General features: G+C 50.2%; 1 protein-coding gene across 4 annotated transcripts in view; it reads left to right on the top strand.

Moving 5' to 3' along the window:
- Positions 1 to 25421, top strand: part of LOC143666876 (mitotic spindle assembly checkpoint protein MAD1-like) — a 267107-nt gene that overhangs the window by 99153 nt on the left and 142533 nt on the right. For 3 of the 4 annotated variants that reach the window (XM_077140438.1, XM_077140436.1, XM_077140439.1), the window contains one exon: positions 22943 to 23083. The exons of the other annotated variant lie outside the window; for it this stretch is intronic. In XM_077140438.1, coding sequence (XP_076996553.1) covers positions 22943 to 23083 — 141 coding nt within the window. The remainder of the gene's footprint in view (positions 1 to 22942; positions 23084 to 25421) is intronic. 4 annotated transcript variants of the gene reach the window in all.

The following is a 25421-nucleotide window of genomic DNA, read 5'->3' as shown; positions in this document are numbered from 1 at the left end:
TTGAACCCAGGTCTGCAGCATGGCAGGCGAGAGGTTCGTCTGCTGAGCTGCTGTGGCCCTCCCAGTAACATTTACTTTTAAACTTCATATCCTATGACTTAAAACTTTCTAACATGAATAGTGTAAGTATGCTATGTGGTAAGAGGAAAACAGGGTATTTGCTTAGGTACAAATGCACGCATACCCATAACAAAACAGGGAGGAAATATTGACACAATCACAGTCCTTGGTTCTGCAACTGGTCACATGGTCCGAGTTCATATTTATCACTACCTTCTTCGCCACCCATTCCATGTTCCCTTTACCCTTGGCAAGCACTTCAGCTGGCCATGGTTCTTTGCCAGGGGAGGCTGGCCTAGACCTTCATTCTGGAAGTTTCTGTGCCATTGGTGGTCCTGCCTGGATTGGGTTGTTGCAGTTTCCCATTGACTTTACTCACAGAGCATGGCAGTACTAAGAGACACGCTAGGGGGCCTCCCATATTCCAGGAGATCTTTACCCCATTGTATAGTTGCAGCCCTGTTTCCCTTGATAGTCAGGATCAGTCACCCCAGACAGGACAGTAATCCCCTTTCGTGCCTGTTGATTTAGTAGCATGAGAAGCCTGAAGTGACCAGGTGGCGGTCCTAACTTCCAATTCAATGGAATCACTGGCAGGAGCACCCCTCTTTTTGGAACTAAAACCTATAGACCGCAGAGCTTAAGGTTTCAGGGACAGGAAGCAGAAATTTTCCTAGTGGATCACTAGGGGTGATAGTGAGTGATGGCCCTCCCATTTCCACCTCGTGGTTCCTGGACCTGTGATTCCTGGCCATGGGAGAAATAGCACCATACAGTGGATGCTCATTCAGAGCATACACGGCCTCCTGGAGAACATCACCCCAGCAAGGTATTGCCGCCTAGTTGGCACTGTAATTGAGTTTTCAAAAGGCCATTTCACTGTTCTATCAATCCAGCTGTCTCTGGATGATGGGGAACATGGTAAGACCAGAGAATTCCGTGAGCATGCGCCCATTTCCGCACTTCATTTGCTGTGAAGTATGTTCCTTGATCAGAAGCAATGCTGTGTGGAATACCATGACAGTGGAGAACGCATTCCTTTAGTCCACAGATGGTAGTTTTGGCAGAAGCATTGCTAGCAGGGAAGGCAAACCCCTTCCAGAGTATGAGTCTATTCCAGTTAGAACAAATTGCTACCCCTTCCATGATGGAAGTGGTCTAGTGTCATCAACCTGCCACCAGGTAGCAGGCTGGTCACCTCATGGAATGGAACCATACTGGGGACTGAGCGTGGGTCTCTGCTGCTGGCAGAGTGGGCACTCAGCAGTGGCCATAGCCAGGCTGGCCTTGGTGAGTGGAAGTCCATGTTGCTGAGCCCACGCATAACCTCCATCCCTGCCACCATGACCACTTTGTTGAAGTGGGAGCGTTTGAACGTGGGTGCCATGCCCACAGACTGGGGCGGGGTCTGCCTGTTCCACCCACAGATTGGGAAAGGGTCTACCTGCCAGGTCTGTAAGCACCAGACTGCAAAGGGGGGCTCGCAAAGTCCTCTGGCCCCCACAGACTGGTCTGTTCCTGCTGGTGCCACTTCCTCTGCCTGGGACAGCCCTCTGCCTCCCTGGGCTGCATGCTCGCTGCCCTCCCCAGCCCTGAGACCCTCCTCAGTGAGCCCCCCAGGCCACCCCAACACGGGCTCAGCTCCTTGCCCAGACTAGGGTTCTTGGAGGCTGGGCGCTCTCCCCTGACACTGTACAGAACCGACTCCGTGGTGCCCACAGTGCAGGAGATTAACTCAGAGTGACTCTGAGCTCACCTTTGAACTGTGTGACCCAGAGTAGCACAGGCGTTCATTGAGCTATATTGAATAAGCTTCCTGATTTGAATTCTTCCATCCTGGTCTGGTCCCAGTCATCAAAGCACATCCCTGAATGAAAACCTGGCGAGGACTGCTGCGTGCCGGAGCATGGAGATCAGCTCTTGGGGGCTTCTCTTGGTGGGGGAGGCCGGGGTAACAAATTGCAGCTGGGTGTGTGGCATTCCAAGTTGAGGTGGGCCTTGGGAGTTAGTTGGAGCTCTTGGGGTGACGTTGAGTGTCTCTGGGGCTCAGTTTACATCCGTCAGTGAATGTACGCAGCCCTTGGGACCACTGTCCCTGCTGGTCTTTACGCTGCCTACACCTGGCCGGATTGAGCAGGGGCCTGCTGGAGCTTTGCTCTGTGAGCACTTTTCCAGGTGGCTGTCCATCAGGCCTGTCCATGGTGGTGAGACCTAGGCATCTGACAATCTGGTTGACAGACCAGTTTCTCCGTCTAGAAGGGATACTGCTGCAGGCACACGTGTGCTGGTTTGAAAGAATGTATGTCCCCTAGAAAAGCCATGTTTTAATCAAAATCCCATTTTGTAAAGGCAGAATAATCCCTACTCAATACTGTATGTTTGAATCTGTAATTAGATCATCTCCCTGGAGATGTAACCCAATCAAGAGTAGTTGTGAAACTGGATTCGGTAACGACATGTCTCCACCCATTTGGGTGGGTCTTGATAAGTTTCTGGAGTCCTATAAAAGAGGAAACATTTTGGAGAATGAGAGACTCAGAGAGAGCAGAGAATGCTGCAGCACCACGAAGCAGATAGTCCACCACCCAGTGACCTTTGGAGATGAAGAAGGAAAACGCCTCCCGGGGAGCTTCATGAAACCGGAAACCAGTAGAGAAAGCTAGCAGATGACGCCGTGTTCACCATGTACCCTTCCAGCCCAGAGAGAAACCGTGACTGTGTTCGCCATGTGCCTTCTCAGTTGAGAGAGAAACCCTGAACTTCATTGGCCTTCTTAAACCAAGGTATCTTTCCCTGGATACCTTGATCGGACATTTTTATAGACTTGTTCTAATTGGGACATTTTCTCAGCCTTAGAATTGTAAACTAGTAACTTATTCCCCTTTTTAAAAGCCATTCCGTTTCTGGTATAGTGCGTTCTGGCAGCTAGCAAACTAGAACAACATGCATTGGGGGCTGGCCTCCGGCTGGGTGCATCGATGGTGTCCCACTGACTGTGCCAGTCTGCACGCAGGGCCCAGACGTCGGGGGGGGCAGGGGTGTGGAAACCATAGTGCCCCTTCCTTTAGGATTTCCTGCCAGTGAAGAGTGCCATGAAGTGCTTGCAGGTGAGGTAGTGTTTGAGCCTGGCTGTGCTCTGGAGACAGGTGTCCTTCCAGTAGTTACACTTAAAGATAGAAGTGAACTCCACAGAGTGGCTGCTCATGTGGCCCTGTGACACCCCCAGCCCCGTACTGTGTGCTGAGTCACCGCACGGACCAGAGCGCCTGCCCCTGGGCTCGGCTGCTGCCAAGATGGCCATCCTTGAGCGGCACCCAGGACCTGGCTCTGCCACGCCGGCCCCCATGAGAGCTGCCGTCAGGACGCTGCGCTGGCTCCCGTGGCTGCTGGCGGATGCGTTGCTGGACTAACACAGATAAAATGGAATTTGTAATCAAGCGGTGTGAAATCTAGGTAAAATTGCTTCGGGAAATCTCAATTGATTCCCACTCCTTCCTGTAATAGGTGTTGTAGAGCTTTTTCACAGGAGGAGAATTACCTCCTATTCAACCCCTCTAGGTAAGTGCAGGTGGGCGCCGGTGAGAAGGCACGGGCCGAACCTGGCCATGGCTCAGGCCGTGTGTGGAGGTGCAGGCAGAGGAGACAGCGGGTGCAGTTGGGCGCTCCTGGCCCTGCGAGGGCCCTGCCTTTGGGGGGAAGCTGCAGGTGCAGCGTAAGCGGATGCACAGCTGACTGCCAGCCGGCACCCGCTCAGAGGCTGGCGTCCCTTCTCTCAGTGCAGGGCCCAGCCTGGCTCATGATTTTTGGGGAAAGAAGATGATCTTGTAACAAAGCTGATGGGAATTAAGGGAGGAAAAATAAAGAAAAACAGAAAAGCAGGGGAGGGAGGCACCACCTCCCAGTCTTCAGTGGGCTCAGGGCTGGGATTGTGGAAAGATCTGGGTGCCCCGAGGAAACTGTTGAGGGCACAGCCTTGTGCCCAGGGCCCCGAGGCTGCCTGCCGCACCCCCACCTCCCCTGACATGGGCCAGCCTTCCACAGAACAGTGCCCTGTCCCGGGGAGAGGTAAGAGGCCCATCATCCACATGCTCTGCTCAGGGCCCTGTTTGCTTTGCTTTGGAAGTGTTTTCTCCTGCACCCGTCGAGAGGCATTGGCACGGGCTACGCTGCCTTTTGCAGAAGTTCTGCTCACCCAGAAAGAAATGCGCACCAAACTGTACTTGGTAACTATTTTACTAAGGTCTCATTGGTATAACTGAGAGATAGATTCATTCTAAATTAGCCTCCCCTACCTGGGAAAGATGTCCAGTAACTCTTCCTTAACCGTTGTGGAAGTCACTGTGTGGAAATGAATTAGATTCTCTTGCAGCCTTCCCCTAAGCTCAGTCATCACCACTGGCCTGGCCTTTCCCCCACCCAGCAGGACTTGATGTGAGAAAGCCTCCTGGCTTTAAAGTGCCTAGGAGAGGCCCTCCCTCGTGGGTCCCCAGGGCCCCTGGCAGGGTGGCTGGGTTGTGGGGTCCCAGCAGGGTAGGCCCACAGAGCTGCCAGCGGCGGTTTGGGCCTTGTAGGTTCCCACCACACCCCATGCCTGAAGGGGTGTCAGAGCGAGAGGGTCAGCCTGCACCCACCCCAGAAGCCTGTCTCCACTCCCTGTAGGTCTCCTGGACTATTACACTCCCTGCAGGTCACTCTCTTGCCCAGAGCCTTTGGGGTATCCCGTTTTCCTGCTTGGGGGGGTGGGGGGCTGTGAGCTGGGCCCAGCCATCACCCGCCACATCCTCCCACAGGAGACAGCTGGCCTCGGCCATATCCCTGTGCACAAAGCCAGGCTGTGTGCACGCTCTCCTCGGTGTCATGCTCGGCCCACTCCGGCCGGCCTCGTCCACACCCTGCCGTCCCTGTAGGCGCCGGAGCCCCGCTGGTTCCCCCATAAGCTGTTGGTAAGCCTACCTGGACTGCTGGCCATGGCCTTGCGTCACAAAGCCTGATATTGCTGTGCTCTGCAAACGGTCAGCTTTCTCAGCTCTTCATCAGCGTGTAACACCCATCGGGAAAGTGTGCCTTGCCGGGTGCGCTCCGCGAACCGAGATTAAGTCAGCCCGCCTCTGACAGCAGCACAAAGGCAGCACCCCAAAGCTTCCGTGTGCCCCCCACGCTGCTCTCGTGCTGCTGCAGATGTGGCCACCATTGTAACATAGAGACACGTTCTCTTTGCACCTGTTTTTGAAACCTACGTGAGTGGATCCTGCAGGATGCAGCCTCTCGCATTTGGTTTCTTTGGCTTAAAACCATTGAAGTAGGGAAAACTCTGATCCACCCAAGAAAGCACCTGAGCCTCTCAGAAGTGGACAAGGTTTTATTGCTGGCAGCCCTGAGGACTCTGTGTCCAAAGTCTGAGCCCCGAATATTCTTTGTTGCTAGATCATATAGGCTAGTGAGCAAGGCGGGAGTTACTAAGGGAACGGGCAGTAAATCTGGGAAAGTGCAGAGGCAGGACTTGCAGGGTGGCAGTTACTATATGGCCCTTAGCTGAACTCTTGCCCGAGATAAGGCAGCTCCTGGGCATGACAAGAAACGGGCCTGGCAGCCTCCTTGTTTGCACACCAATATCTTCAGACCTGCTTGAGTAAGCCTGGACGTGATTTACAGCATTGCAGACATTCAGCTTTTTTTCCTTCGAGAAAGCTTGCAATTATATACCTTTATGAATGCATCAATTTATGGAGTGAGGCACACAAATACACAGAGTAATACACATAGATTCATAAAGTTACACAGCAGTAATTCTGAGGTGATACACGTAAATTCATAGAGTTATACAATAATACTGAGGTTGAACTTGTAAATTACCTCACCATGTCGCTGTCCGTTTCTGTTTTAAGAGCCCACCTCCATCTTACATTTTCATGCTTCTTTGATGGGCACTTGAGTTTTTAGACCTTGTTAGCGGTTGTGAATAAGGCTACCTTGACCCATCGTCGGCTTGTCTCCGGCATGGGTGTGGGGGCTTGTGTCCGTGCAAACCCGGGGCGGAGCTGCTCAGGCATGTACTGTGCGCCTCCATGGGGGTGCTGATGCTTGTGCTGACAGTTCACGCACTCATCGTGATGTGCCCTGCTCCCCGTGGGTCGTGGGTTCTCTTTGTGCTCCCAATTTGCTCTTTGCGGATGCATCTTCATTGCTGATTGATGTGGGGGGAGCCACTCTCAGAGCAGAGCCCAGCAGCCTGTTGTCTGCCTTTTCCTTTCTGACTTGTAGGATTTCTTCATGCACTCTGGATAGTGGCCTTTTGTCAGCTCCCTTGCTGCAGATGTCCTCTCCTGCTCTGCAGCTTTGAGAGTTATTATCTCCCGCTTTGAGTTCTTCAAGATTATCCTGGCTACTCATGACCTTTGCATTTTCGTAGGAAGTTTAGAACTCAGCCTGTCAATTTCGACGAGTAAACCTGCTGGGATTTTTTTTTTTTTTTTTTTTTTTTTTTTAAAGACAGAGAGAAGGAAGGAAGGATAGAAGGAAGGAAAGGAAACATCTTTAAACATTTTCTTGTTTTATTGTATTTTGTTTGTTTGTTTGTTTTTTACATGGGCTGGGGCCGGGAATCGAACCGAGGTCCTCCGGCATGGCAGGCAAGCACTTTGCCCGCTGAGCCACCGCGGCCCGCCCCCTGCTGGGATTTTTATTGGGAGAAATAATGTCTTGTTGTTGTTGAATCTTCTAATCTATGAACATCTTAAGTGCTTCCTTGTTTCTAGCTCTTTGTTATTTTCTCTCAGTAGTTTTGTGAAGTTTTCTAGGTATATATCTTCTAAGCATTTAAATTTTTTTGATGATACTGTAACTGGCATCTTTTCCATAATTTCATTTTCTGGTGACTTTTGCTGGTAGGTAGACATATAATTCTATTGAATTTTCTAAGTTTATTTACTAATTGTGTCATTTAATAATAATAGTCTTTGATTGCTTTCCAGTCTTTATACCTTTTATGTCATTTCTTGTCTTATTGTTCTCCTAAGGATCTCCAAAACCTTTTTGAACACAAGTGTTGTTGGCAGGTATTTTTGTTTCCCTTTCAACCTCAGCAGGAAGCGTTCCCATCTCCCTGCTGCCCTTACCTTAACCAGGTTAAAGAAGCTCCCTTCCAGGCCTCCTCCTGAGGGGTTCTTTCTTTTTCTAATTCAGGTGCCTTTTCTGCATATGTATAGAGAGAGATCATCTTATGTTTCTTCTGCTAATGTGGTGAATTAAGTTAATTGATTTTCAAGTGGTAAACCAAGCTTCCTTCCAGGAATGAGCAGTCTTGGGCTGTCACCATCGCCCACAGTCTGAGACGGTGTTTGCAGGCTGTGCACCTGGGTTTGTGGGAGAGTTTGGCCATTACAGCTAAACTTTTAAATCTGTACTTTTAAATTTACTTATGAAACGTTGCTCATGATACCCTCCTGTATTTTATTATTTTAATGATCTGTCGTTAGGTCCCTTTTTTAATCTTGCTATTTGGCTATTCTCTTTTTTTTTCTATCTTCCTCATCAAGACTGTTTCAATTTTATTCTTCATTTGAACGAAGCTATCTTTGGTGTTTTTTGGTTCTCTGCTGTAGTTTTCCGTCTCATTAATTTCTGTTTTTACGTATGTTATTTCCTCCTTTCTTTGGGCTCAATTTGCTGTTTTGTTCAAACTTCTTGAGTTGTAGATGTAGATATTGCTTTTTATCCTTTCTTCTCTTCTAGTGTTTACGTTTAAGGCGATAAAATTAGATGCATCCCACAAGTTTTGATATGTTGTCTTTTCATTTTGGTTTAGTTCAAAATATTTATCAATTTCCATTACAGTTTTTATTTTGACCCGCAGGTTATTCGGAAATAAATTTCTGAATTTCTAAACATTGGGTGATGTTTTCCATCTATCTTATCATTGATTTCTAGCTTAAGTTCATTTTGTTCAGAGACCACACTCTGAATGATACTAATTCTCTGAAATTGCTCCAACTTGTTTTATAACCTGTATAAAGCCAGTGTGTGTAAATGGCCCAAGTGTGCTTTGCAGATAATGCGTGTTGGCAGTTGTTGGGTGTCGGGCTCTGTGTGTCCGTCAGCATCACAGTGTCATGCTGCTGTTTTCTCTCTGGCGCAGTGTGGCTCCACGGGCACCTCCCAGGGTGGCCCGGGCTTGTCTTGCTCCCTGCACTGCTGTTATCGCAGGATGTCTTTGGAGGCTCTTATTAGGCTCATGCAAATCGAAAGTTATCATCTTCCTGCTGAATTTAACCTTTTATTATGAAATTTTTTATTTCTATGGATTCTTTTCATCTTTACATCTCCTTTGTGTGACATTAATCTAAATAGATCAGCTTGCTTTATTTATGGCATTTGCATCCTTTGCTTCTTCATCTTGAAACTTTCTTCGTGGTTTTTATTATACACGTGTCTCTTCTATATCGGGTAGAGTTAGATTTTATAACTTTTTTTAGCTTGACAGTCCTTGTTTTTGTTGTTGAAATGTTCAGTGTTTTGCATTTAATGTAATTAAGGAGATATTTGCATTCAAATTAGCCTTCTTTCTGTTTACTTTCTGTTCATGTGTTTTCTTTTTTTCCTTTCATTTTGTACCTTGTTGTGGAATGAAGATATTTTCTTTTTGTATCTCCCCCTCCTCATTGTATTGGTAGTGAGTTTATTCTTTTATATGAGTATTTTAGTAGCTGCTTTAGTGATGAAAACAGGTACACTTGACACACTACAGTCTAACGAGAATCGTACTTCTCTTTCTTCCCAGGCGATTCAAGGACCTTAAAGCACTCTGCGTCTGTTTGCCCTTGCCCTGTTTATTGGCAGTTGTTCCGTACTTGAATTACATACACGCATTTCTGTGTTTGAGGGGATGTACTGATGTTGTTTTGATATATTCACGTGTATTTACACATTTGTCCCTTTTTTACACTTCCGCCAGGGGTGTCTGCCTTCTGCCTGCCTAGTGCTCTGTGTTTCCTGGTTGCAGATCTTCTGGTGAAGAATTTTCTTATTTTTTTGTTTTGTATTTATTTCACTTTTCTTTTCTTCTTTTTTTTTGGCATGGGCAGGCTCCGGGAATCTAACCTGGGCCTCTGGCACAGCAGGCGAGAATTCTGCCACTGAGCCACCAGTGCACACCCTATTTTACTTACTTTTGAAGAGTGTTCTTGCCGGGTCTGGGATCCCAGGTTGCCAGGCTGCTCGGACACCAGCGCCGGGAGGAGGCCGTCCCCAGCTTTTTGGTTCCTCTGCCTTTCCAGAAGCCAGCCGCCCGCCATACCTTATTCCCGGGAAGAAATCGGTCTTTCTCCCTTGCTCTGCCTCACCGCTTTTTGTTTTTGTCTTTTTTGGTTGAGGTTATGTAAATGTTCTTTTGTATTTGTGATTAAATGTTTAGGAAATAATGGACTTTATTTTTAAGATAGTTTACATTTACGAAAAAGTTAAAAAGATGGTCTGGCGTGCCCAGTCAACCCCCACTCCAGTTTCCTCTCATGCTACGAGGGATGCACCACCACTGACTGAGGTCCTGGGTTTCTGTGAGGGGCCTGTCCACCGTGCGGGCTGAGGTTCCATCTGGCTTTCTGTTCACTGCCCACCACGGCAGTGCCGGACCCACAGTCTCGCCACTCCTGCTTCCTGGTGTTGGTTTCATTTCTTCCTTAAATATTTGGTAGATGTCCTAGTTTGCTGGCTGCAGGAATGCAATATATCAGAAACGGAATGGCTTTTACAAAGGGGAACTTAATAAGTTGCTAGTGTAAGTTCTAAGGCCGAGAAAATGTCCCAATTAAAACAAGTCTGTAGAAATGTCCAATCAGAGGCATCCAGGGAAAGATACCTTGGTTCAAGAAGGCCGATGAAGTTCAGGGTTTCTTTCTCAAGTGAGAAGGCACATGGCGAACACAGTCAGGGCTTCTCTCTCATCTGGAAGGGCACATGGTGAACACGGCGTCATCTGCTGGCTTCCGATTTCATGAAGCTCCCTGGGAGGTGTTTTCCTTCTTCATCTCTAAAGGTCTTTGGCTGGTGGACTCTGTTTCTCGTGGCTATGTCGTTCTGCTCTGCTCTCTCTGAATCTCCCATTCTCCAAAATGTTTCCTCTTTTATAGGACTCCAGTAAACCAATCAAGACCCACCCAAATGAGTGGAGAGATGTCATCACCTAATCCAGCTTAACAACCACTCTTGATTAAATCACATCTCCAGGGAGATGATCTGATTACAGTTTCAAACATACAGTATTGAATAGGGATTATTCTGCCTTTATGAAATGGGATTTAGATTAGAACATGGCTTTTCTAGGGGACAGACATCCTTTCAGACCAGCACAGTAGAATTCACAAGTGAAGCAATCAGAGCCCGGTGCTTTCTTTTTTGGAAGTTTGTTAATTATTAATACAGTTCCTTTAACAGATACGGGCCTATTCAGATGATCTGTTTCCTCTTGTGATTTTTGATGGTTTGTGTCTTCCAAGGAGTAGGTCCATTTCCTCTAAAAGATCAAATTTATTGCTTTTAGAGTTCAGAGTATTCCCCTTATCCTTTCAATATCAGTGGAATTGACTAGTGAAGACCCCTCCTTCATTTATTTATTTATTTACTATTTTTTTTATCGTATAGTATAACATATATACAAAGCAAAGAAATAAAAAAGCAATAGATTTCAAAGCACTCTTCAACAAGTGGTTACAGGACAGATCCCAGAGTTGGTCATGGGCTACCATATGATCCTCTCATATTTTTCCTTCTAGCTACTCCAGAATATAGGAGGCTAAAAGGCTTAAATATTATTTTATCATCGCAATCGACTTTTTCCCTTTTTTTTTTGTGAAAAATAACATATATACCAAAAAAAACTATAAATTTCAAAGCACAGCACCACAGTTAGTTGTAGAGCATTTTCAGAGTTTGACATGGGTTACGATTATACAATTTTAGGTATTTAATTCTAGCTGCTCTAAAATACTGGAGACTAAAAGGCATCAATTTAATGATTTAGCATTCATATTTATTTGTTTAATCCTGTCTTCTATGCATTACTCCACCATCACCTTTGATCTTTCCATACCTCTCATCGGGGTTGTTTGGGCTATGGCAATTCTAAATTTTTGATATTGGAAGGGTCTGTCACTAATATGGGGTAGGAAGATGGAACTATCTGATTTCTGGAGAGGCTGGGCTAGGTTTCAGGACTTACGCAGACCAGGTACCCACCTGGAGATTGTAGGTTTCTGGAAAGTTCCTCCAGTGCCTGGAACCCTTGTGGAATCTTATATATCGCCCTAGGTGTTCTTTAGGATTGGCTGGAATTGTCCTGGTTGGGGGTTGGTAGGTTATGACAGGTAGCAACCTTCAGAGTAGCCTCTCGACTCTATTTGAACTCTCTCTGCCACTGATACTTTATTAATTACACTTCTTTTCCCCCTTTTGGTCAGGATGGAATTGTTGATCCCACAGTGTCAGGTCTGGATTCATCCCTGGGAGTCATTTCCCACATTGCCAGTTTCCCAGGAGACTTTCTCTCCTGGATGGCATGTCCCATGTAGGGGGAAGGGCAGTGATTTCGCTTGCAGCATTGTAATTAGAGAGACTGAGGCCACATCTGAGCAACCACAGAGGTCCTCCAGAAGTAACTCTCAGGCATGCCCATAGGTAGTCTAAGCTTCTCCGCTACCTACATGAGCTTCACAAGAGTGAGCCTCGTGATCAGGGCATGGCCTATTGATTTTGGTGTCCCTAAAGTTTGACACAGTATCAGGGGATTCCCTGATGGTAAGAATTAATAGTTCTATAATCTTTCTCCCATCCCTCAGGGGATTTTGCCAGTACTTTTTTATTATCTGCTTAATATATTCTAAGATGTTTCCGGGCATTACAATGATCTGTACAGGATTAAAGGACCTCTTTCTTATTCTGGGCTCCCTGTGTTTTAGTTGTTCAAATGAGCTGTACAGATAGGTTGGGTTAGATTATGTACTGCAGAAAATTTCAGTTCCAGATCAAATAAACTTTTCTTCCATTGGTCTCTAAGAGTATGTGTGGTTCTAAAATATAGACAGTCTTCCTTACCCGTATGTTCTGAATTACTTTAACCCCAACCTGTTCAGCTTCATTCTTATCTCTTAATATCAGGTTATATATATAGAACAGCCTCTCGAAATCCAGAAATAATAATCACCACTCCAGACTTAATGTGTCTCTCTAAAAGCTTACAGTCTAGGCCCCTGTTTTCTTTCAAGCATTTTCTAAAGGTGACTACCATTGTCGTTTTTTTGTTTGTTTGTTTCTGGCTTATTTTGTCTCACTGAATGTCCCAAATATTCATTCGCATCATTGCATGCCTCGCGACTTTGTTCCTTTTGGTAGTTTCACAACCTTTGATCATAAGTGTGCACCATCATTCGCCGATTTACTTCTCAGTCAGCGCATCCTTCAGCCACCTGCGTTCATCAGGCATCATGTAGAAGCCCCAAAGTCCACAGTCCGTCAACACTCTCAATTTTAGATCATTTCATTGTTCCCAAGAGAAAGGAAACCATAAACACACCCTCGCCAAGTAGGAAATCTAAACCTCCTCTTAACTGTTGTCCCTCACACCATTATTCACCTCTGCTGTTGCTGTGGGAGTGCTGATGGTTTCCTTTTGAACATAGATCATGGCATGCCTCCTTCATTTCAGATACTAGTGATTTGTCCCGTCTACCTTTTTTTCTTGGTTACCCTGGCTAGAGGTTTATTAATTTTATTGATCTTTTCAAATAAGAAGCTTAGGTTTCATTGATTTTCTCTATTGATTTTCTGTTTTCTGTTTCATTGATTTCTGCTCTAAATGTTCTTTCTTTTCTTCTCCTTGTTTTAGGCTTTCATCACTCTTCTTTCTCTAACTTTCTAAGGTGGAGGCTTAAGTTATTGTCTTAGATTTTTCTTTTCTAATATACAGTCAATGTTCTCCATTTTCCTCTAAGCACTGTTTTTACTGCATCCCATAAATTTTGATAAGCTGTATTTTCATTTCCATTTGGTTCAAAGTATTTTATAATTCTCTTGAGGCAGTTTATTTTTTTGGACCCGTGTGTTATTTGTAAGGGTATTTTATTTCCAAATATTTGGGGCATTTCCAGCTCTCTCTCCGTTACTGAATTCTAGTTTCTACCCTAGTCTGAGGGCATAGGTTATCTGGTTTCTGTTCTTTCCCCTTTGCTCGAGAGTGCAAAATGTGATCTCTTGGTGCATGGACTCTTCTGCTGCTGGGTGGAGTGGCTGTGAGCACCAGCTGGGCCCTGCTGGACGCTGCCACACAGCTCAACGATGTCCCTGCGCCTGGCTTGTGCCACAGCCTGTCAGCTGATGGGGGGCGCTGAGGTCTCCTCTGAAGTTGTGGGCTTGTCTGACTCCCCTTGTAGCTCTCTGGGTTTGGGCCTCAGGCATGTGGATGCTCTGGTGTTAGATGCACACATGTTGTTGGCTGCCCTCGTGCCCCTGTGTTGTGTAGAGCTGCCTCCATCCCTAGACTCTTCATGTGCTGGAGCCAGCTTTGTCTGAAACCAGTGCAGCTGTTCCAACTTCCTTTCGGTTCATTAGCATGGGCCCCTTCTCCGCTGCTTCCAGCTGGTATGCATATGTGCTCCTTTCTACTTGAAGTGGGTTTCTTTTGGACAGCATATAGTTAGGTCTTGTGTTTCTATACCACTTGGACAGTCTCTTTCATTTGATTGGCATATTTAGACCATTCACTTTTAAAATAATTATCCTTCTAGGCGAGTTAATGAGTTGCAACTATTTTCTATTTGTTGTACCTGTTTTTTTTTTTACCTACCCCTCTTTCTGCCTTTTCTGGTTTTGATCCAGCATGTTATATGATCCCATTTTCTCTCCTCTGAGTGTATCAGTTATACTTGTTTCAAATGTAGCATATTCTCTGACTGCCTAATGCATGCTGTGATTATTATTTTGGGTTAGAATAAGAAAAATAAAATATTTTATTTTACCTTCTTTTATTCCTTTACTTATGTTCTTCCTTTCTTTATGGAGATCAGAGTTTCTGACCTATATTACTTTTCTTCTTTCTGAATTACCTCTTTTAACATCTCTTGTAAGTCAGGTCTACTGGAGACAAATTATTTTGTCTGAGAAAATATTCATCCTTCATTTTTAAAGGATAATTTATCTGAATACAGAATTCTAGGTTGGTGTTTTTTCCTTTAAAACACTTGAGATGTTCACCCCACTCTCATCTTGCTTTCATGTGTAGGAGCCAAGGGTTAATAGAAAACTGCGGAATTTATTGGGAGTGACTGGCTTCAGAGTGGCCTTGGCAGTAAACTGTGGAGACTGTTATCTGCTTACTTGGAGGACAGTCTGAGAGGAACAGAATGTTTGTTTTTTCTTAAGCCCCAAGGTTTTTTTTTTAACTATCTCTTGTATGTAGGGAGTATTATACTAAAAAGCAGGCTTGGTCAGCAAAAAAGCTGTGAGAAAGGACATAAAAAAAAGCAGCTAGAGCTCTTCGGGGCTGCAGTCGTCTTGTCTGTCTTCTGTGCGTCCGCGTGTCTCATTGCGCAGGGAGCGTCCGCGTCCGTGTGTCTCATTGCGCAGGGAGCGTCCGCGTGTCTCATTGCGCAGGGAGCGTCCGCGTCCGTGTGTCTCATTGCGCAGGGAGCGTCCGCGTGTCTCATTGCGCAGGGAGCGTCCGCGTCCGTGTGTCTCATTGCGCAGGGAGCGTCCGCGTCCGTGTGTCTCATTGCGCAGGGAGCGTCCGCGTCCGTGTGTCTCATTGCGCAGGGAGCGTCCGCGTCCGTGTGTCTCATTGCGCAGGGAGCGTCCGCGTCCGTGTGTCTCATTGCGCAGGGAGCGTCCGCGTCCGTGTGTCTCATTGCGCAGGGTTGCTGAAAGATTGCAACATCGTGGTTTCTGCAGAGAAGTCTAATGCAATTCTTACTCTGTTCTTCTCTAGGTATACTGCTTTCCCGTCTGGTTTCTCTAAAGATTTTCTACAATTTGGACGTGACATGGCTAGATACAGGTTTCTTTGGTATTTATTCTGCTTGGTATTCTCTGGAGATTTCTGGATTTCTTGTTTGGTGTCTGACAGTAATTTTTGAAAATTCTTGGTCGTTATTGCTTCAAGTATTTTTTCTGTGCCTTTCTTTTCTTCACCTTTTGGTTTTCCCATTACATATGTTGTATTTTCTTAAATGTCTGAAAGTTCTTAGATATTCTGTTGTGCATTTCTTCATTTTCGTTTTCTTCCATTTGAGTTTGAGAAGTTGCGTTGACCAGCAGTCTTCATGTTCACCAGTTCTTTCATTGGCCGCATGTAGGTGGTCCTTTTTGCATTCTCCATTTCTGTTACAGTTTTTATTCAGTTCTCGCATTTTCTTTTGTCTCTTTCTTAGAGATTTTGTGTGTCTGGCTATGTTATCCATCTGTTCTTGCAGTTGTCCACTTTTTCCTTTAGAGCCCTTCATCATATTTAGTTTAAATTTCTTATGTGATAATTCCAAAATCTGCATCATATCGAAATCTGGCTCTGATGTTTGCTTTTTTCTCAGACTGTGTTTTTTCTTGACTTTTTAGCATACCTTATATCTTTTGACACATCTGGGCATGATGTACTGGGTTATAGGAGCCAAGGTAATTCTCAGCCAGTTTGTATTGATTGATTATTATCATTGACCACATTTCCTGTCTGCTACATCCCTGGTGGTCTTTGAATAGATGCTAGACACTGCAAATTTCACCCTATTGGATACTTGATATTTTTGTATTCCTATGGCTACTTTTAATGTTTGTTTTGGGACTTGATTAAGTTAGTAGACAACAGCTTGAATCTTTCTGGTTTTGCTTCTCTTATTTGTTAGGTACCTCTGGGGCAATGTTCAATTAGGGCTGATTATCTCTCACAGTGAAGGGAGACCCTCTTGAGTTATATACTCAAAGCCCATGAATTGAGAATTCTCCAGTTTAGCCACTGTGCCCACTCCCGGGTATGTGCTGGGCTCCCCCATCTCTCCTGTCCTCTCAGGGCTCTTTCCTCGGGTATGTGTTGGGCCCCCCTCTCTGAAAATCCATAAGCTTGGCATTGTTTCTGTCTTCCAAAGTTTTATTTAGGTTAATGTACACTTATTAGTTACTTTGCTCAATAATCTTTTTGTTTCTCAAACTTCCTTTTGTGATTATTGTCCTTCTTCGTGAAGTATATCCATTGTGATTTTATCTACTTATGTCATGTTGGTGATAAACTTTTTTTTATTTTCCTCATTCTTGAAAGATAGTTTACCTGGGAATATGAATCTAATTGATTCTCATTTCCTCTTAGGACCTTGAAGATTTTAATTCCACCCTTTTCCAGCCACCATTGCTGCTGCTCACCTGTCTTTTTAGGTCTGAGTTGTTTTCCCTGTGAGGACGATGCCTTTTGTCGCTGCTGTTCTGCACAGGGAACTGCCATGCATCCACCTGAGCACTCCTCCACCCAGTCTTTGCTTTTTTTCTTCTGTTTTTTAAATCTGAGGATTGAAAGTTTTTATCAATTCTGTGAAATTCTCAATCTACTTGATTCTTCCCTCTTTCCTACCATTCTCTACTTTTTTCCTGTAATTTTGATTGGAGACATAGTAGACTTCCCTATTTTGGCCTTTATGCCTCTTAACTTCTTGTTCATATTTTCTGTCTCTCAGTCTTTTGTTCTTCATTCTGGTTTATTCTTTCAATTTAGCTTTCAGTTCACTGAATCTCTCTTTAGCTACATCTAAGTTGCTGTCTAACTTAAATTTAAAATTTGTACTTATACTTTTACTTCTCTTAGTTTTATTTAATTCTTTAGTTTTCATTTTGGTTATTTCTTACAGTATATTGTTTCTTACTAATAACCTAAATTCCTTTTGTTATTGCTGTAAATATATGCATATTTATTTTATAGTCTGCTTCTGATTATTCTGTTACCTGAATACTGCAGGTTTAGTTGTCCCAGTTTTGGTTTTGCTGGCCCATTTTCATTTGTATTTGTGACTTTTGACCATGAGCTCATGCTCCTTAGAACTTCGTGTGGGATTTATTTGTTGTCTGGATTTGAGCCCTGCTTTTCCAGCGAGGATTCGCGGTCCTCATCTTGGACTCCTTTTACTGGTTTCCTGCCTAAGATTTCCAACTCCCAGGTTGTGTGAGTGTGGGCCTGTGGTTAGAGTCTCAGTGGTGGTCTTCAGTGGTGTTTTTATTCCAGCCACAGGTGAGGGGTGTGGGTGCGCATTTGTGGACTGGGTCTCCCGCAGCTCTGTGGAGCTCTACTCCCTCTCACGGTCGCCCCCAGTGGGTTTCGGGGTCCTGGTTCTCTGCTCTGACGTCCCATCTTGCTCCGCCACCAGCTGCTGCGGCCTGTCCCCTGCAGGAGGGCCATCACATGGGATGGCAGGTGTTCCAGGGCTCGGCGACAAGGAGGAGGTTGAGTCAGCTACCATGAGGCGCCAGCTGCTGAGAGGCAGCTTCGACTGGGACAGACACACCTGGAGTTCTTGACCATTGAAGGCATGGTGTATGGGAGGCCATCCCTTCGAGAACTGTCGGGTTGGGGGCAGTGCCATCAGATGCAGTATTTTACTGTTAGCCTCTGTCTCCAGTCAGAGCCCACACGCAGAGAGGCTGCTTCTGAGCCTGGCCCCAGCCTCACACGACCCTGACACCCGGGCTGGTGGTCAGACCATGCCTGCAAGGCCCTCGCTGCACTGCCCCTGCCAGCTGTCGGCCCTACCCCGGCTGCTTGGGTAGAGGATAGACCCTCGCTGGCCGTTCCAGTTTTCCAGCGCTGCGGGGGTGCAGTGCACTAGAAGTGGGTGGGCCTTCCTAAAGGTGGTTATTCAGTTACAAGGCACAATCCTAAGGCCGTGAAAGCGTCCAGAGGAAGGCACTCCACAGGAGGGACCTTCTCCCCAGAAAGGCTGGTGGGGTCCAGGGTTTCGGTGTCTCAGGCGGCGTCTGTGGCCGTCGCTCCCGGCCTTGGGGCTCACATGGCTCTCGGCTGCCGTTCCCAGTGGCCTCCTCCCCAAGCCTGGGGGTCCCCGTGGAGCGTCTCCACAGCACACCCTGGGGTTCCTGTCTTAGCATTGCATGTCTGAACCTGTGTACTGGTTTCCTCTCTCTGCCTCTGCGTTGGCTCTAGGTTCTCTGTTTACTGCCTTTTATTCTTTTCATACAGGCTCAGGTAAGCTGATTCCACCTTGAATGGGTGGGATCGCCTCTCCATCGACTCAAAAGACCCCACCCAAGCAGTAGATCTGCCCCCACAAGATGGGATCAGGATTAAAAGAACATGGCTTTTCTGGGGTACATAGCAGTTTCAAACCAGCACTGGTGCTTTTTAACCCCATTTCAGGGGTGATTTCCGTGTGTCTGTCCCTCAACCCTGTGCCTGCCAGACAGGAGAGCAGATGAGTGACAGCCACCCGAGTAAGTCGCAGCATGCACAGGCTGCGCTGCTGCAAGCGCATACCTGAACTGTGCCCTCAGCCATCACAGGAGGGCCAGGAGACGAGCACCTGAAGCTGAGGGGGCAGTACAGGGGCCTCTCCTGAGGGGGCTAGGTGCCAGGCTGGCAGTCCTCGCTTCCACCGCCCTACTCCAGCTCTACAAATGCCATGTCTCCTGGCTCTGTGTTGTGAGCAGTGACTCCCCCTTCTCTATCTTCCCCACACCCTCTGGGGGTCGTCAGGTCACTATTTTGCATGAGAAGGTTGAATTCAGAGAGGTTCAGTCATTTTGCCAAGGCAGCACAGCTGGCTGGCAGCAGAGTCAGGGTTTGCACCCAGGTTTTATTGTCTGACTCTGGAGCCTGAGCTCTCAAGGACTTTCATCATGGGCCTTTTGGTCACGGGCCCATGTCCCCACCAGAGCCCAGGGGTCCTGAGTCCTGACCATGCCTTGGCCCTGCCCCCACTTGTCTGGAAGGTGACCAGCCAGGCATTGAGGCCCAGAACTGAGCCTGACTGGGAGGTGATCGCAGGACCCAGGCCTCACGGGGCAGCAGTGGGGGGAGCGGCCGGCCCCATCATTGCCCATGCCACAGTGGCCTTCGGGCCTGTCCCCTTGCATCTTAGCATCCTGTCCCTCCTCTCCGAGGCACTTTCTTACTGGAATGTTGGTCCCTGGCATGTCTCTGGGGTGCAGAGCACCCTGCTGCTCGGTTGGTCCCTCCCTGTCTCTCCCGGCTCTCTATGTGGTTCATCTGTCTCGGCCCCCGGGGTCCATCAGTGAAGGACGAGCTGGTCACAGAGGTGACTGTTGCCCTCCACACTGCCCTTGTCAAAGTCCCTGGGGCACCCCTGTCCCCCTCAGGGTACAGGCCCCTTTCCCAGGTCCCCTGAGGCCCAGAGCCTTTTCTCCACACGCAGCCTCTGGCTGCTGAATACTCCAGGCCTGCCTTGCCCTTCGACCCCGATGAACACCTCTCCTCTCCGATCCCCCCAAGCCCACCTGCCCTCAGCCCCCAGAGGGGCTACGTGTGTGTGTGTGAGTGTGTGTGTGAGATGGTACGAATGAAAGAATTAGCCTGTGAAGCAGTTTCCAGGGCTGGCCGCCCTCGGTGCATGCACGTAACCTTTCCTGGAGGCCCCTGACGTCAGGGACCAGCCTGAGGCCACTGCTGGCTGTTGATAGCCAAAGCAGCCTGCTGGGGTCAGTCCTCGAGGGCCAGCAGCCTGGAGGGTGCCCCCCCCGACTCTACCTCCCCATGGGGGACAGGGGTGCCAAGGGTGCTTCTGCTTCTCTGGCTCAGCTTTGCCATTAGTCTGGAAATTCCCCGTCTTCCTCATGGTTCCAGAACATCATTCTCTCTGTCCACAGCTTTGCCTTTTTATCCAAACCGCAGTACCCTGTAGTGACATGGGCCTTTCTCTCTGTCCAGGGCTAGTGGCTACTCTGACATGCATGCTGGGAGTGCCTCTAAAGAGAGCCCCTGACCTAGCCTGCCCTCCCTCCCCCTCCCACCTCCCACCTCCTCCTTCCCCCTCCCCTCTCTCTTCCCCCACCCCTCTTCCCCCCCATCTTTCTGACCTTCCCTTGTCCCTGCTCCACCTTTCTTCTTCCTTCCCCCTCCCCTTCCATCCCTTTTCCCCACCCATTTCTTCATGAGCTGTGCCATGTATTCGCGTCCTCTGTGAGTGGTAGTTATTACGCAGGCAGGTGTAGTTGCTCATGGACAGGCTGCCCTGTGCCCACGGCGTGGTGTCAGGGAAACAGCATTGCGCTCCGGGCATCTTAGAGCAAGTCTCGACGGCTTCTGTCAGTGCAGCCTGGGTGCCTGCCTGCTCCGTGGTCGATTGGTGGCATCTGCTCAGATGGAAATGATGTGGACGTTACCACAAATGGAGTCCGTCATTTAAAAGTCATTATCAAGTCAAACCAGCACAATTCTTGCTCTTTTACGACTAATGACAACAGTTTCTTTAAAAAGTACAAACAACAAACCTTTTATTTTATGTCTTTCTTTGTTACAATCCATTGCTAGCCTGGAGACGTAATAGAAGAGAAGTTTGGTGGAGGGCAGCTTTCAGAGATGTATTGATCAATAAAGGAGACGATCATAGCTTGTTTATGTAGGGAACCCTAGTGCAGTGCCCACCCCAGCGCCGCTCAGATGCCGGGTGCTGGCGACTCAGGTGACCAGCCTGGAGTGATGAGGTTGATGGGAAGATACAGGATTCCAATAACATCCCGGCAGTCGATAAACCTTCCTGTGGAGACAGGTTTCCACAGACGTGCTGAAAACCCAGCTCCAGTTGGATTTGTAACTTTAATTTCTCACGTATTGAATTTCCTTTCATCAGCTAATGGTGACATGTGGGGCGAGGTGCTGGTTTTGGTGACGGGCGGACACTCGGCTGTGGGCGGGCACTCGGGGTGCTGGCAGGCCCTTAGGCTCCTGGGGCTTTCTGGGGCCAGTGACCAGGTGCTGGCATTGGGCCTCCCTGGAGTGGGACCATCTGCTTCCTGGGTGCCTGTTACCGCACCCCACTTTGGACTGACCGGCGCTCCCTGGGGGTGTGTCTAGGGCTCTCCCTGCGCTGCGGCCCGTCGAGGCCCACCTAACCTCTGCTCCACCTCTCCTGCCCACAACATGTCTGTCGGGGAAGGGGCTGCGACCGTGCACGAGCAGGAGCTTGTTCCCTGGACTTTGTGGCTCATGGCCATTTGCAGTGTTAATGCAGCTGGTTGGTTGTCGTCCGCTGAGCACCAGCTGTTTACGGGCTGTGTGTGGAAAGTGTGACCTCAGAAATGTAGTCTTGACATTGTCGTTGGGGACAGGCTGCAGCGGCCTGACTTCCCCAGGAGCTGAGGCCTGGGGATGGTGATGAACTGGCCGAGGTGCCCAGTGAGCAAGAGCAGAATTTGGATTTGCTTCTGGGTCCCCCAGGAGCCTGACCTCCTTGTTCTGGCTGCACTGTCCCAGCACCCCCACCCCATCCCCAGGAAGAGGGGCAGCGGCCCCAGCACATGGGCCCCCGAGCTCTGCACACTGTGTGGGCTTCTTAGACAGGCAAACCCTTGGGCCCTAGCTCAGTCTGCACTTCAGTAGACTCTAGGGTCCCCCTGGGCCCCTCCAGTGTGAGCTGTGTCCCATCAAGCCTGGCTCTGGGAGGACCCTCCTGCCTTTAGCTGTGTTGCCCACTGAGAGTGGCCCATGGGTGTCAGAGCAGGTAGGAGAAAGGTGGGGGGTGGGAGGGGAGGCACTTGCCCCACAGCTTAGACCTAGAGTCTGCTCGGCCGAGGTTTCCCACCCTGGCCTGGGTGTCTGTGGCCGTGAAGAATCCAGGCATCTGGTCTCAGATCCATAGCTAAAACCTGCCACCGGCCAGGAGGACATGGTAGTGGACAGCCCAGCGGGCAGGCGGGTGCTGCCCTATGGGGAGCAGGCCTCCCACAGGCCTGTCTCCAGGAGCAGCTGACAGGGCTGCCCAGCCTCCACATTTTCCACTGGTGTCTTGCCGGTGCCTCCAGCTCCAGGAAGAGGCAATCGCTCTGGTGTCTCAGGGGGGTGCTGTCCAGCTGTGGCTCTGAAGAAAGCTCCTTGTCCCAGCCCTGCTCCCTGGGCTGTGCTGTCAGCCTCGAGCAACTCTCCCAGCAGGGCAGAGCTCAGCGGTAGTTTCTGTCCCAGCTCCAAGTAGTAATCCTGATTCTGTGTGATCAGTTTACCATTCTAGGAAACCTGGACTGACTCTTTGCCCCAGAAAAGAAGAAAGGGAGCAGGACATGTGGCGTACTTGAGGCCTGGGGTTGTGGAGAGATGGGGGGCTCTGAGCCCTGTAGAGGGCTCTGGGCAGGTGGCAAGCACGGTGGAATCTCGGTCCCACTGGGATGCCAGCTGCTTCCCTGCGTGGAAGGCTCTCTCATCCAGAGAGTCCATGTACACGTGACGTGTCCGTGGAGGGCCAGGCCAGGAGTCACGGGGGTAGCATTTAAACCCACTTCCTGGGTCCAGTTTGCTAGGACTCGGAGAAGTCACAGCGGGTTCCCAACTGGAGTGAGGAAAGGAGACACTGCCCGATGGGGCAGAGCAGGCTCAGGGAGGGCCTCCGCGCGCAGACAGGCGAGCAGCCCCCAGCCTGGCGATCTCAGGGGGGCTCCCGGAACGCGCTGGGCTCCGGCTCGGCTCGCTCTGGTGATTCAGGCCGGTTTGGGTCACTCAGCCTCTCGGGCCCTGTCTTTGCCTCAGTGGCGCTGTGGAAAACATAACGGGGTCCCTGAGCCCCTGAAGACCTGTGTGAGGGCCCACGGCCTGACAGGCAGCTCCAGGACTGTGCACTGGGGGAGCCCGTCACGCCGCCTGCCCCTGCAGCAGGGCCCCGGGCCCTGAGCACACTGTCTGTCTTGTCCACAGGAGCGGGACGGCATGCGGGCCATCCTCGGGTCCTACGACAGCGAGCTGAACCCTGCCGAGTGCTCGCCCCAGCTGACCCGGCGCATGCGCGAGGCCGAGGATATGGCGCAGAAGGCGCACGCCCACAGCTCGGAGATGGAGGTGCGTCTAGCTGTGCACGCGGCGGGCTCCCTGCCCCTGGGCCTGTCCTGCCCTGCGGCCTGCTCTGGTGGGCAGCTGGCTTTGGCCGCCACGACCATGCAGTGCTCGGCATCCAGGTGACAGCCAAGGGGCCTCGTCAGCACTTGGCCACCGGGGCCCTTGCTGGGTGACCGGCTCACAGTCTGGGGGCTCACCCTCGTCCAAGTGCTGCCTCCCTGGCCCTGTGTTCAGGGGTGAGGGACTCACCCATGTGTCCTCTGCCCCACCTACCTAGCCCAGCAAGGCTGGGGGTGCCTCCAAGAGCAGGCCACTGCCTGTGGCTTCTCCTGCCTTCTCCCTGGCTCCCGTGGGGTGGTTGGCAGCCCTGGGGTCACGTGGTCCCTCTGTGGAACTCTAGGCCCCCTTTAGCTCATCTCGGTCAAGGACAGGTCCCACTCGAGGAGAGAGTGATAGTGGGCAGCAGGCAGCGTGGCCTCTCGGCTGTGCGAGGATGAGCTCAGGCCTGTGCCTGTCCCCTTCTGGCCCCACCACTTCCTCGCTGGACCACCATGATTGCTTGAGGGCTCCAGGAAGCGGCCGCAGGAGGCTACGCAGGCCCAGGGCCCCAGAGCCTAGCCGCACACCCACAGGAGTGTCTTTTCCACCTCATTCCCAGAGTCTGCCTGAAGCAGAGAAAAGTGGGTTTGTGTCTCTTCTCTGGGTGCAGCACGGGCCCTTCCAGGGGTGAGGAGAGACCCCTGGCATCGTGCAGGGGCAGGGTCTCCTGGCTTCCCACACTGACTCATAGCTGCCAGGTGCCCTCCCATGCGGTTCTCATGGCCGCCCTGCCAGGTACCGAGGAAAGCTGAGCACAGCGGGGTCCAGGAATGTGCCAGGGTCCACAGCTGCTGAGTGTTCATGCTCGGACTTGCCGTGGTCTTGAACCACAACCCTAGACCCCTGCCCTGCCCGCATTGGCTGGGCTTCACACCACATGGCTGGCTCTGAGTGCTTGCTTGTGGAGGATCCAGAGACCATCGATAGGACATGGCGCAGGCTGTGCTTGGGCACCCATGCCCATAGCTGCCGTGTCCCCTGCAGGGCAGCAGCCCCAGTGCTCTTTTCCCTCTGCAGTGCGGTGTAGAGACCCAGGGCCGTTGGAAGCAGCCCTCCCTGCAGGCCCACAATCCAGGAGGGACTGGCTGGGGTCTTGCGCAGGACTGTGTAGCTGTGCCGATGACAGGTCTGTGCAGCCACGTTTCAACCAGGTGCTGCAAGGCACACCCAGGCCCTGCTCGGGGTGTGGGGTCTCCAGGGGGCTCCCGGCCTATTGTGGGAGACACTGGATAAACTGAAATAAAGGACCCTGTAGCGTGTGACATGTCACCGCATCTGTAGAGGAGCGAGGACACATGTAGGGCGGTGGGAGTGTGGATGCGTGGATGAGGGGGCTTCCCTGAGCAGGAATGGAGGAGGCAAGGTGAGGGCCTGGGGCGCAGAGGCCTGGGGGCGCCTGGGAGCAGCGTGTGGTCATAGGTGGCCAGGCTCAAGTCCGCGGGACCGTGGGCACGGGCAGCCTCTCCTGCCCTCTGCCGCTCACTTGCACACACCCTGCTCTGCACCCCCAGCCCATGGGTGCAGACCCCACTTCCACGTGGTGAGAACAAACCCAGTGAAGCCGTCCGGTCAGCTCCTGCCTCTCTCCTGCACCCCTTCCCTGCTCCTGCCCTCCGCCCCCCCAGGCAGGCACTCTGCTCAGCTGTCAGGAGCTCAGGCAGGGCCTTTCCTCCCAGCTCTTCCCTCCTGGGGTCTTGGTCTCCTCTGGCAGGAGGCGTCCAGCGGGCAGCTGTGCAGCTCCCGGCCCCACCGCAAGGACACCACATGTAGACCTTAGATTCCTGACTCGTGGGGTCAGCCCCACCCGCACTGAGCATCGTGACTAGAAGAGCGTTAATGGTTGTTTCATCGCAGCACGTTTGGCTCCAGGTGGGCCTCAGTGAGGAGGGGTCTGCAGGGGCGGTGCCCTCCATCCACCAGGTAGAGCGCCCTCTGCCAGCCCTGCTGCTGCACACTCACCTGGCATCCCTGCCTGGTGGTCAGGCCATCTGCTGGCTGGTAAGGGGACCGTCAGTGCCCTCAGGACTCTGGCCAGTACAGTGGCCTCATCGGCGCCTTCCCAGGCCTGCACCCTGCCAGGGGTCAACGCAAGGCACATGCAGCGGGAGCTCCCTCATGTTCCCTCGCCATGGGCCCCACTCACGACCCTTCCCCTCTGTGCTGTCCACAGGGTGACCGCTTGTCCAGACAGACCAGGGCACCTGGGTGTCCTGGCCACCTTCTCCGTCCCTCCTCTCCGTCC

Source organism: Tamandua tetradactyla, chromosome 23 (genome assembly GCF_023851605.1).
Source record: "Tamandua tetradactyla isolate mTamTet1 chromosome 23, mTamTet1.pri, whole genome shotgun sequence".
NCBI lineage: Eukaryota > Metazoa > Chordata > Mammalia > Pilosa > Myrmecophagidae > Tamandua > Tamandua tetradactyla.
Note: the sequence above shows the minus strand (reverse complement) of the source record. Positions and strands in the feature narration are given on the sequence as shown.